Consider the following 12,499-nt stretch of genomic DNA (forward strand, 5'->3'; position numbering starts at 1 on the left):
GCAATAGGAAAGTTTTCAAAGTTCAAAATTCCAAGTGGATACCTAGTATCAAAAATTATTTATCATGATGGGATCAGAAAGTTTCGTTTCGAAAAAATTATCTCTTGTGAAACATACGACGCTTACAAATTCACAAACTCCTTGTAACTGTACAATGGTTAAAGTAGAATTAGGTACATCCTTGAGTTCTAATAACTCATTCAATTCCCAATCGCAATACCTAATGTCTGGTAAAATTTAATTCTCCATTAAAATGCAATCCTTCATTATCCCTTTCGAAAATTATTTGAAACAATTGAAATAAGAATTCCTTCTGAAATTTTACTTTGGTATTTCGATGGCTCACATGTCAAGTACCATTATCTATTTTGATTTTTAATTAAAATTTTTTCAAATCATATTGGAAGCACTAGAAGATCGTTCTATTTTAACGGTATGAAATGGGACATAGGCAGTTTATCCACAAGCGCAGAAAATTTATGATAAAGCACAATATACTGACAGTCGACACAGGATTCTTCTCTTCAGATGCAAAACTTTCTTCGAGTTTCAGGAGGTTAAAGAGAAAATTTAACAATCCGAACGAAACATAACGATTCTGGAAAGAATTTTACTGGGATAAGCGGAATCATTGCTTTCTACGCTAATCCTCTTCAAGAACTATAACCCTCCCAATTTTGATGTGAAAAATTCAATTGTTAATAACTATACAATATATTGATTCTTTTACTAAAATCAATGTTGTGGTCTTCAACATTCCTCTCAATTACCTTGCTCCATTGATGGGGATGGCGAGTCAAGTAATCATTTAAAATGAAAAAGTTAAATCAAAAATAGACAATGAAAAATGAAAGCATCTCTACTTTTTCAAGGAATTATTACTCTTAAAAAAGCACATGAGGATTCCTTGATGGATCGCAATTGCCAATTATCAGGAGAGACACTTTTAAATGTGTTGTTAAAACACATATTATTATTATTTATTCCAAAATACATATGGATCAGTCGGTATAATTGGATTTTCAACGGAATCATTTTTTGCAATATGGCATAACCTAGTTACCTATCAGACTGTCGAATTCAGTTCCCCGAAGTGGAAGACCGAACATGTCATTGCCCATATCGTCATCGAGATAACTCACTATGATTTGAGTGTTCCAAGAACGACCAACGCCAAATCGAGAAAATCCATATCGAAGATTGTGTTCGAATATTGGAAAAACTGTTAGTTATAGAACCGACGATGCTAAATCGGGATTTACTCAAGCGTCGTGGAGACCTAGTGGACTTTGAAGATTAGATGATAGAAAGAAAAACAGGTTCAGCGGTGGGGAAAGCGTCTGCAGGGTCTCAAAGATGTAAAAAAAATCGTCAGGTGTACATACTCGAGCGTGTCAGATTAAGATATTGTATATGCCTACGTGTCTTTGATGAATTCATGCTAATCTGACAGTTTGCACGGTGGCACTGGACGGATTTTTTGAGGATATGTTAATTAGACCCAAAGGAAGCTACTTTTCAAGGAACTGACAATTTGGAGGTGACGCAAGGTCCTTTGGAAATGTAAAAAAAAATCGTTTCTTGTACATACTCGAGCGTGTCAGATGTTCATACAGATGGTTAATCTCGGTGTTGTAGACTTGTTGACCCATTAATCTGATACTAATCAGAGGGAGTTCTCTTAATCTGACACTTTGAAGATGATAAAATTGCTTTTTTTTTCGAATATTCCCCTGCCGGTACCTCTAATCGTTTTTGTAATCATTATGAAAGTTGTAGATAATAAAATTATACACAACTTTTTTCTGAAGCAATTTCACATACCCTCAACCGTTCTCGAGTTACAGGGCGATTAGTGCGAGGAGCTAAGCCACACATGCGAAAGGGCAAGGTCAATGTAGAATCCCAGTCTAATCTACATTCATCCAATTGCCAAAATGACAAGGTATTTCTATGATGACAATTTCCATATTAGTCTCTTGACTGAACCTTAAAATGTACTATTTTCCAACGAGTGAATTTTCACTTCAGCATGTATCGCTAAACACCTCGCATTAATCGCCATATATCTCAAAAACGTTTGAACGTAGAAAAAATTGCTTAGGCAAAATTTGTAGAAAATGTTATGCTCTACAACTTTTAAAATGAATGCTAAAAAGATTTGAAGCCCAAGGGAGAAGATAATTCAAAAAAACTGATTTTTGGCCAATTTTTATTGTTACGGAGTGTTAAAAAATTGTCAGATTATATTTTTTCCGTTATTCTTGAATCATTAGCTTCAAAGTATGAAAAAACACCACCTCGCTCGAGAATGTACACGTGACTTTTTTTTCACAACTTTGGCGCCCTCCCACACATTTTAGACACGCTTAAATTGTCAGATTGAGAGAATAAATATATACTTTTCAACATGTAATTAACCATATTATATCTTAATATGACACGGTCGAGTATGTACAATGATCGTTTTTTTTTTACTATTCTGACAGGCTGTTCTAGACAATTCCCCCTATATACAGGTTTAATTTTTGGTAGATGTACTCTACAGGGTCCAAGGTATGTCTCCTTATATTTTATATTAATCTGACACGCTCGAGTAAATCCCGAATTTCCCTCTTCGGCTCCCTCACTATGTCCTTTGCGTTCTTGAAGTTCGGGTAAATATATGCACCTATATAGGGTGTAAATGAAAAGTTGTGAAAAAATGTAAGGCGTTATTCCTTCTCAAAAAATAGTGTGGGTCTTTCATATAATTTTTTTTTCAGAAGCTCCGGCTTGGATACAGAGCCCTCTGAAGAAAGCACCAGAAAAGCAATTATTCTATATTTTTCTTAAATATCATAGAATTAACAGAAATGAAACTGAGCATTGATAGCGATTTAGCGAGAAGGCAATAAAAGAAAATTTTGGTGGCTTTTCTGTATAATGCCTACTAGGTAAATTTGAGTTCCAAGATAGTTTCAACCTACACGACTCACGTTACGTAGGTAGGTATCAGTTGATGAATAATTTTTTTTTAGATTTTTTTTTTCGAAATAAGTGAAGCTTAGGCTGTAGAAAATTAATTTTTCAATGGTACAGAATAAATATAGAAAAAAATTTCTTGCAAAATAAATTTTAGGGGTGGACTTTTCTTCTTGCAATTATAAAGGTGAACCATCTGAAAAAAGCACCTGAAAAGCAATTTTTCAATGTTTTCCTCAGAAATAAAAGAATTAACAAAAATGAAACTGAGCATTGATAGCCAAAAGGCAATAAAAAAATTTTTGGTAGTTTTTCTGTATAATGTCAACATGATATCCGCCCACTAGTTAAATTTAAGTTCAAAGATAGTTCCAACCTACACTACTCACGCTATGTAGGTAGGTATCAGTTGATGAGTTCTTTGTTTTTTCTCGAAAATCAGCAAGCAATTACAAAGGATGTGTTTTGTTCGAAATGAGTCAGACTTTCGAAAATTAATTTTTCAATGTTATTATATGCATAGAGAAAAGAGTTTCTTGCAAAACAAATTGTAGGGATGGATTTTTCTACATCTTGCAATAATGAGGGTAAATCTTTTTTATTGCCTTCTCGTTCCCAACGAATGTCTGATAGATTTCATTACTGTCGGTTTTGTGTTTACATCAGAACATCAGTGCCTTCTGCAGTTTTATCAAAATCAAAAATAATTTTTTTCCGCTGCTTCAGATAGTCTTCTTTCTGATATATCATAATTATAATCATGATAACGAGCAAACAACAGTTATTTTAGTGAGATATGTTAATTATATATGAAGCCTCTGTGTGATTATGACGTGGAAAATAAAAATATCAGGTCTCCTATACCAGAGAAATTTATGCAATACGCTTTATCGGATTATTATAGGAAAACTCACAAGTGGAAAAAAGGCGATTATTGCTCAATTTAGTGAGGAAAATCTTACTCACCAATATGATACACTTCATCTTATATCGTATCCGAATTCACTTCGATATCACTCAATACCTAATGACAACTTACTTCCAGAACCATCTATAAATGGGTAAATACTGACATTTGAAATAATGAAGAATAATGTAGAAGTCCTTGGTAAAGTTCTATGCAGAAACGTGTCTTCAAACAGCAACCACCAATAAGACATAATGCATATTTCATAACGTAGGTACACATCGTTGATATTTCAATTTTTTCAATAACCAAATTTAACATTCATCTTTCGTAAGAAGATGATACTGTTGCATTTGCCGACACATAACCGATTAATTGTTTGTTCATATCTGAAAACGTACATAGACAACTTATGGGGTTATGGGGGATGCCAATGGGAATGCAAAGTGCCATATAAAAACATGCAGAACTGCTTCGATATTGACATATAAAGTGATTTGTAAATCTGGCTTTTAACAAGTAGCCATTTGAACAAAACTAAAATCAGGACCAAAATATACTTTTTTTCAAATTTGACATATAAAATGATACTTTTTAAGACACATTGATGTCCTGAAATGTTTACCAGTTACCAGTTACGAATAGTAAAATATTTCGCAAATGATGATGAAACGCTACTTGCTTCCATATAACAACGGAGTGAAAAATTGAATAATTTCCGCCACTAGACGTTTTTGAAGGTATCTCAGAGAGAAGCTTGTATAAACGTTTTCGGTACTTTAAAGTAGAATTCATAGCCACAGGCCACATCCTATATCAAAATTAGAAAAAATATCGTATTTCGCGTTTTTTTTGAGCAACTCTTTTCGCTCGTTGCGCAGAAATTCGCTTATCACGAAAAATTATGCTTTTCCCAACTGGTTGCAAAAATAACTCTTTATAGATGTTAATTCTTGTAAGAATAATTCAGCCTGGCTATATAGAAATAAGCAGTAACTTCACTAATAATAAAGAATTTAACATAATATAACAGATATTTGTGAAAATTTTAAACTTCACTTCAATTTTTTAGCATTTATTTCCATTCGGAATGATATATCTCAGATCTCAATATTTACAACATACAATAATGAGTAGGTACTCTCTGTCACATATACAACTTTAGAATGCGTGCTTCATATGAAAATATAAAAGAAAGGATCATAATTGAATATGTGCATATTTCCTTAAAAATAATGAAGCGGGATTGAACAAATATTAAGAAATATCTTAATCTGAAAAAATATTCAACTTTTGAAAACGCAAGGTGTCAAATCAGCTTTCAGATCGATGGACAATTTCTTATATGCAGGGTGAGTCTTTGACTCGTACAAATATTTCAACAGTTTAGATTCTTGAGGTCGAAAGAAACACTTTCTTCATATCATTTTTTCCGATTCGACCCTGATAAAAAGATAAAGCCATTTTAAGTTTTCATAATGAGCTGTGCTACCCCTGAGAAAACAAAATTACCTTCAGAATAACTAGCAAATCTGTGACACTGTACATCCGTCGATTTTTAAACAGTTGTATTCAGTCGAAGTGTCGAAGTACTTACCCAATTTTTCAAATTTCACAGATACTCTTTAATTTTTGAACGTCGATTTACTAGAAAACGGCGCATTAAACGAGAAAATATGAAGATTACTTTCATTTCACAAAACGTTCAAATATTCATTAGTTAGAGTACAACTTAGCTTCAATAGTTTGATTATTTGAATTTTTGGTATTTTTATGGTACGTGATAGTCATAATGAGAAAACTGGAAGTCGTGGGTAAAATCTTGTGTTCGAAAAAGATTTATCAAATAAATGAAAAACTATATTTCGAAATGAATTTCATTCGATAAAACCGTTTGTGGGAAGGAACTAAAAATAATTTATTAATGATTTTTCAACAACCTGTATCTTTTGAACCGAGCAGATTCAGAAAAAATAGTAAGGAAAAAAGTGTATATCTTGTATAGAATTTTTGAAAATCAGTGGTCAGAAAACAATGATCCTTATCTATGGCCATTTACTCTCTTTTAGGATGGAATAAAAATATATATAATAATACAATATTTTAGAAATACGTGTGAAATGTTTGTTTTAATTTACAAATAATCTTCTCATAAGCTTATCCGCTAACCTATTTCTTGATGGATTCGTAAACAATAAATGCCACAACAAGTAATGAACGATCAGAACTTTGCGCACCTCGTTAATTACGATTTCCCTATTAAGTATTCAGATTTGAATGATCGTCCCTGGTATAATTTTTATGGTTTACAAGAAAAAATGCAAGAACCGTAATCATATTATAATATGATGAGCTTACTAACCTTGAGAACTTTTTAGGTGAATAGAATCATAAATAGAATGGATTCCTATCCGAAATGAAGTTCTTGAAATCGGGATTCGGCATTGTTTTGTGAATAGATGCCCTTTAGAATTTTTTCATCTAAATCAGCAGAATCTAGCAGAGAAATGTCATTTATTGACTGTTATTCTAATGATACCTTAAATAATAAATCCATACCTAAGTATTGAGTCCTCCACATTTGAAAGTAACAACTAAAAACTTCTTCGTTTTTTTAGGAACATGAATCTGTAATTTGATCACATGAAGTCGGGCAAACATTTTCTTGCACTGAACTACACCTACAATTATTCCGATAAGACTAACTATTATGAAACTGATACTGTATTCAGCCATACCCAGATATCCCCATATTTTTTTCAATTGAAAACGACCGATTAATAACAGCAGGTGTCGACCTGAAACATGTAATAAATAGACGTTCATTGTTGCCTCCTTTTGTTTCTCAAACCCCGTGGCAGTATCAAACAAGCAGTCAGCATTATAACTTAATAGCAAGTTATCTTTTGCGTCACTCCATTTGTTGAAAATGGAAAGCATTTCTAAATCTAATTAATTTTCGGAGATTTCCTAACCGAATCTATTTCATATTGCACATGATGTATTGAAAATATGAATGAGTTTGCCATTTATTGAAATGTCAATATTTTTGGGTATTGGGGGAGGTTGCCTGCTCCAATTGGTTTTTTGGTAGATATATAAACTGAGCATACAGAAGCAAAAATTATCAGTTCGAAGTTTTCCAACAGAGTATCAGTTCTTTTGGAATAGTCGAAGATGTTCAAGGTATGTTGAAATACTCAGATATAAAAGATCCTTCGTGAATTTTGAGATGCTTTTGCGGCAATGTACAAAAAATTTTACTTTGTTTAGGTGTCATCATATCGAAATTTAATTCAATATAGAATCTTCGAAAACACTGTTTAGCTTTCACATTAATGTCTATATAGAGTGATTGCATAAAAAAATGTGGGTGTGAGACAGAAATAATTTTTTTAAAATTGACAACTATTCGAAATTCGTGGAAGTGCGGCCATACTCTGAAGTAATTGGTGAGCTCTTTGAAAATATTGAATAGAAATAAGGGTGAAGTATCATATAATTTTGAGGATTTCTCATAAATATGTCAGAATATTTCTCTTTGATATTCGTTTCAGTGTAAAATACTGTGTATATTAAGTGGTCGAGTTTTTGATCTAAATTTAATCAACAAAATATTCAAAGCACCTGACATTTAGTGATAAAGTTCTTATAATAATATTCTGTAACATTTCAGTTGTTATTTCATTACATCCATTCCTGCTACAAAATCGTAATAAAAATAGTGAATAATGATTAATTTCTTGTAACCATCTCAATACTCAAAAGTCGTTCGGAACTATATGACCTAATGCAAGAATTATTTTCAACAAGTTTTCAGATGCCAACGAAGGCAGAATGGGAATTTTTAGGATAGATCGTACGAATGTACAAACGATTGCAGAAGGTTCGTTGTTTTGTTTTATCTGCTACCGATTTCGAAAAAAAAAATTGAAAGATTCTCTAGAAAAATACAAAAGTGGTAAAATACCTTACTTTTTCAAATGAGGATACCCAATTTTTGTATCATATTCTGAATGTACATGAAATTCTGAATTCGAAATACTCAGTTGTCATAATTTATTTGTGCGTCTTTTTGCCTTGAAATGAAACACTGTTTAGCTTTCACATTAATGTCTATATAGAGTGATTGCATAAAAAAATGTGCGATGTCACAGTCATGCTTACATGCATCGCAGTGTTTTTGGGTTACATTCCCAAATAACTTACATCGTGGAGAGAATTGCGAAACTTAGGTATCAGTAGAGGTTGACACACATTGCAAGGCAAAATGTAGAAAGATGGTCATGCACAGTGGCATTTTGAAGACCTGGAAGAACAAAAAGAAGCGCAAAAAGACCTAGAAAGAGATCGATACACAATATAGTCACTATAGCCGGAGAAAAAGGACCTCAAAAAACAGAGAAGCATGGAAGAAACTGGAAGAGGCCTATACGACACTGGATGAGAGACGGCTGAAGATGAAGAAGATCCCCAATCCTAATAGCAAGACATCTGCATGCCACCAAGGCTTCTGTTGCTTTGGAAACAGTAACCTCAATATTCTTGTATATCTAGGGATATTCCCAGATATTTGATCTCAGACTTTCCCACTTTGATTTGGAGAGAGAGGAATTTCACAGCTGAAAGTTTCCTTTTCTGGGTAAATGGTATTACTCGGTTACTGTGTGTGGTCTTGGTTGGGTTGATATTTCGCCTCACTGACGAGCACCATTGCTCGATAATTCTGAGGTCATGTTGCATTGAATCGCATAAGATGCTCAGGAATTTTGTCGTCAGCATAGCCTATACATGCGAAGACAAGCTCCGTAAGCCTACAGAAGGGGAGATATTATTTTTTCTTGAGGTGCTCCGCAAGTAGGTTTAACAGAATAATTTGATTGCCCACCTATGCCTCATCTAGATTTGTTTTCAACATTTCATACATCCATCTGATGGAAGATTTGTTCAGCCCCCGCCTTCCGAACGACTTTTTGACCGACACATGTGTTGTGTGTTTTCAAAGATTCAGATATGTCTAGGAAGGTACACATTGCGATTCTTTTATAATTCAGGGTGAATGGTTTCAGTCTGCAGTTTACAGTGTTCCGCGCAATCTCTGTTGATCGGCCCGCCCTGTAGGCATTTGGATGTTCTCCAGATTCTCTGTTCTTATGTAGTCATCTTACCTTCTCCAATGTTTTGAGTAAAAACTATTGCAAAGCAGATGAATCTGAAAGAACGGGTATCAGTCCCATCTTTCTTCACTTTCTCTCTCAGCCCTTCCCAATAATTTATGTATATGACCCACAGCTACATTGCTTTCTTGTGATCTTCATATATAACGTGGAGGTGGCAAGGAATCTCCTCCATCCTTTTCTGTAGGACTACTGGGAATATTCTATCCATTCCAAACGTATTTGCATTATAAATATTCTTTCAGCAACATCACAATCTTCCTTGGATTCTTGGTTTGAGTAGCTGAGGCGATACTTACTAAGGATGCACAAAAGGCTTAAAAATTAATTCTTTTGTCTTTCCTGATCTACCTATATACTGAGTAAGCTTTATAGTGTACCCTGCCAATTACCTTCTCTTTTGGCCCTATTGAAGAGCCAACAGACCTCCAATCGTAGGCTGCACAGGTTCCGTTCTACCGAGGTGCTTCCTAGGCTCCTCGCTTGTTCGAACTTTCGAAAGAGGACAATTCACGCGAAATGCCTCTGTTATTGGCACACTATCCTCTCTTCGACTTTTTAGTCCATGTCCTAATGCGGGTGTTTGCCCATACTTTTAATATCTGATGTTATCAATATTGAGCAAAATTGGTACGAATGTTATTTGTGCAATGAATAAAAAGTATTAAATTCTTATGCACTTAATTAATATTTATTATTATGGATATTCGCAATGATTTTTTTTATATTATCTTATCTAATCCGTTTCAGTTCCTACTCCTCACCGTTTTCTCAACCACCGTTCTGGCTGTTTACTTGCCAAACATCAAGGACGAGGCCAATAGCCAAATTATCTCATATGATTACAGAGTCCTGGATGATGGGTACACATTCGAGTAAGTGATAAAATTGATTATTAGTTACCGAATATGATATCTTTTGCACTTCTCTGAAGTTAATTATATTGAACAATTGGTATCAGTTAGTGCAAACCTATTCTGCACAGCCATATATTTCCAGATACACAACATCCAATGGCATCACCCGGCAGGAAACAGGACACATCAAGGTGGTAACGGACCCAGACACTCGAGAACTGGACGAAATAATGGATGTTGAAGGTCTTTACTCATACACGGGCGATGATGGAAAATTTTATAGAGTAACTTATACCTCCAATGAAAACGGTTATGTACCACAAGTTTCCACATCTGCATCAAGATCATCAGACAATATTGTGGTAATTGGTCAGTCCAAACCCAACCGGCCAGCCAAGGAACCAGCTCGTAATCAGTATACCTTTCCCTACAAGAAGATTACCAATAAAACACCCAAAGCCAGGCTTTCAAATAAAAGAAGATACTGAGTGGAATTTAAAATCTAGTCATGAAGGTTCAGAGATGAAGTTAAAACATTTTTGGTCTTAAGTAGAGGTGTTAGATTGTGTAATTAATTCAATAAATATTTGTCACCGTAATTTTTTTTCTGTTCAAAATACCATCAGGTAAACCTACTCAATACTGCATTGATGAAGATGATTTATTTTTAGGGTAACAAATTATTTTCAACCACGATGATTCAGTTAGGAGCATTCTGAATATCATTCTGCATCAAATTATGTTACACATAGGTTCATTTGATGAAAATTGATCGTAGGATCGTTACCTACTTCTTCAATATATTCAGAATGAAAAAGTTTCATTGAATTTATTTTGGAAATCGTATGAATGTGAGATTATTTATCGGGCAATCAAAGTTTTCTGCAATGATGGACTGTTATCTTAGGAATGAAGAGCATAGGTTTGATTTTGATACCAATACAAAGCTCCTCCACCATTGTGAAAGCTACTTAAACATTGATCCGCTAGTGAGGAAGAAGACATTTTTAAACGCATTAAAAATAACAGAATTTACACTTTACATTCTACTGCAGACGAATTTCCTCAAGGATACTTATGATTCGCTACCGCTTGAAGCTACGTAGACGTAGAAGTGCCAAGAAATTATTTTATTCTTCATCCCGACCATTGAGGGATTGAGGTACCTACAATAATCATTAACAATTCTTTTGGGGAAATCAATTAATATAACTTATGAAATCGTATAATCCAATTAGTCGCATGCAATTTTAATTTTATTGCAATGGATGTACATAACTATTTTCTCTGAGGGAGTTTAGTTTGAGCATGTAGGTACATACTGATTTGTTGTGAAGATATGAACATACAGATATTCTGTATTGCAATTTCATCAAAAAATCGGTGACTTTCTTCGGAGTTCAGTATTATAGAATTTTCTTTCCTTAATCGTCGTGAAACAATTAATGATGCATAAAATTCATGAATTTTATTATGTGATCTATTTCAGATATCAATTGACATTCAATCTGAGAAGACTTTGCATCTAGGTTTTTTAGGGAGTGAAAACCCTGAAGAATTTTGGAAGATGATCTATTTTAATCAATTGGGAACATCAACCAACTACAAAGCTACTGCAGTAACTCATCATTCGAAAAAAAATTAATTAATTAGTTTATTTATTCATTCACAAAGGAACACAAACAGGTAATCCAATACCCAAAACAGTGTTCACTAATTATCAATACAAGAAAATTAACAAAAGTGCCTTATTAATATAAAAATAACTGAACAGTAAGTAGAAAAAAGTAGCAAAAAAAAATTGTTTTGAATCATTCTCTCTTAGAAGAGTTTCGTTATTGAGATGTACATTATTGAGTCGATTCATGCAATACCGAATACCTTTTCGAAAAATTTATCAACCATCACAAAATTGTTTTATGTAGATTTATTATTTATTATTTATTCGATTTCAAGTTTGGGTAAATTGATTCGTTTCAATTATTTCAATGAATTTTATAACTGAAAACAGATTCTATAATTTCCAGAAAAAATGAGTAAAGCCTACACCCACATCTGAAGATGTTAGTGTGATAGCGAAACACGTGTCGTGGTTATAAAAGTTATTCTTGTGAATATCATATACAGGGTTAGAACTATTTAGAGGCTGACTATAGGATTTATAGGAATATCAAAAGCCGTTAAAAATAAAGGGTGGCTTAAATTACAAAAAAGTAATACACCAGTAGAATCGCTATATAGGATTATGACTACACACCGAATTTCGTCTAGTTATCCCCAAAAACAAATGAGTTATGAAGAAAAAATTATAATCTTGATTTTCAGTTTTTTCGAGATATCTCAGGAACCATCAGAGATATTTGGGAACTGTTTACACCCACCTACTCATCCTTGAATAACGCCATTTTTCCGTAATTTAAGCTAAGCTATATTTCTAACGGTTTTCGATATCCCTGTAGTCCCCCTCTAAATAGTTCTAACCCTGTATATATAATATGTTTTCAGTTCAATTATGGATTTTCATCAAGTATCGGCCACATAAATTTCACAAAACATTTTGATGAACAAAATACAGCTGAAGGTTCTTAGCAATT

At 33.5% G+C, this 12,499-nt stretch overlaps 1 protein-coding gene across 1 annotated transcript; it reads left to right on the top strand.

Moving 5' to 3' along the window:
* The first annotated feature begins 6,745 nt into the window (after nt 1-6,745).
* On the top strand, nt 6,746-10,504 carry LOC123312334 (flexible cuticle protein 12-like). The gene is made up of 3 exons (XM_044896706.1): nt 6,746-7,057; nt 9,799-9,923; nt 10,048-10,504. The coding sequence occupies exons 1-3, from the start codon at nt 7,049-7,051 to the stop codon at nt 10,391-10,393; spliced, it is 480 nt and encodes a 159-aa protein (XP_044752641.1). The 5' UTR covers nt 6,746-7,048; the 3' UTR covers nt 10,394-10,504.
* The last annotated feature ends 1,995 nt before the right edge of the window (nt 10,505-12,499 follow it).

Source organism: Coccinella septempunctata, chromosome 4 (assembly GCF_907165205.1).
Source record: "Coccinella septempunctata chromosome 4, icCocSept1.1, whole genome shotgun sequence".
Taxonomy (NCBI): Eukaryota; Metazoa; Arthropoda; class Insecta; order Coleoptera; family Coccinellidae; genus Coccinella; species Coccinella septempunctata.

Coding starts and splice junctions, on each gene's coding strand:
- LOC123312334 (XM_044896706.1), top strand. Junction 9,924..10,047: donor GATGATGGGTACACATTCGA/GTAAGTGATAAA, acceptor ATATATTTCCAG/ATACACAACATCCAATGGCA.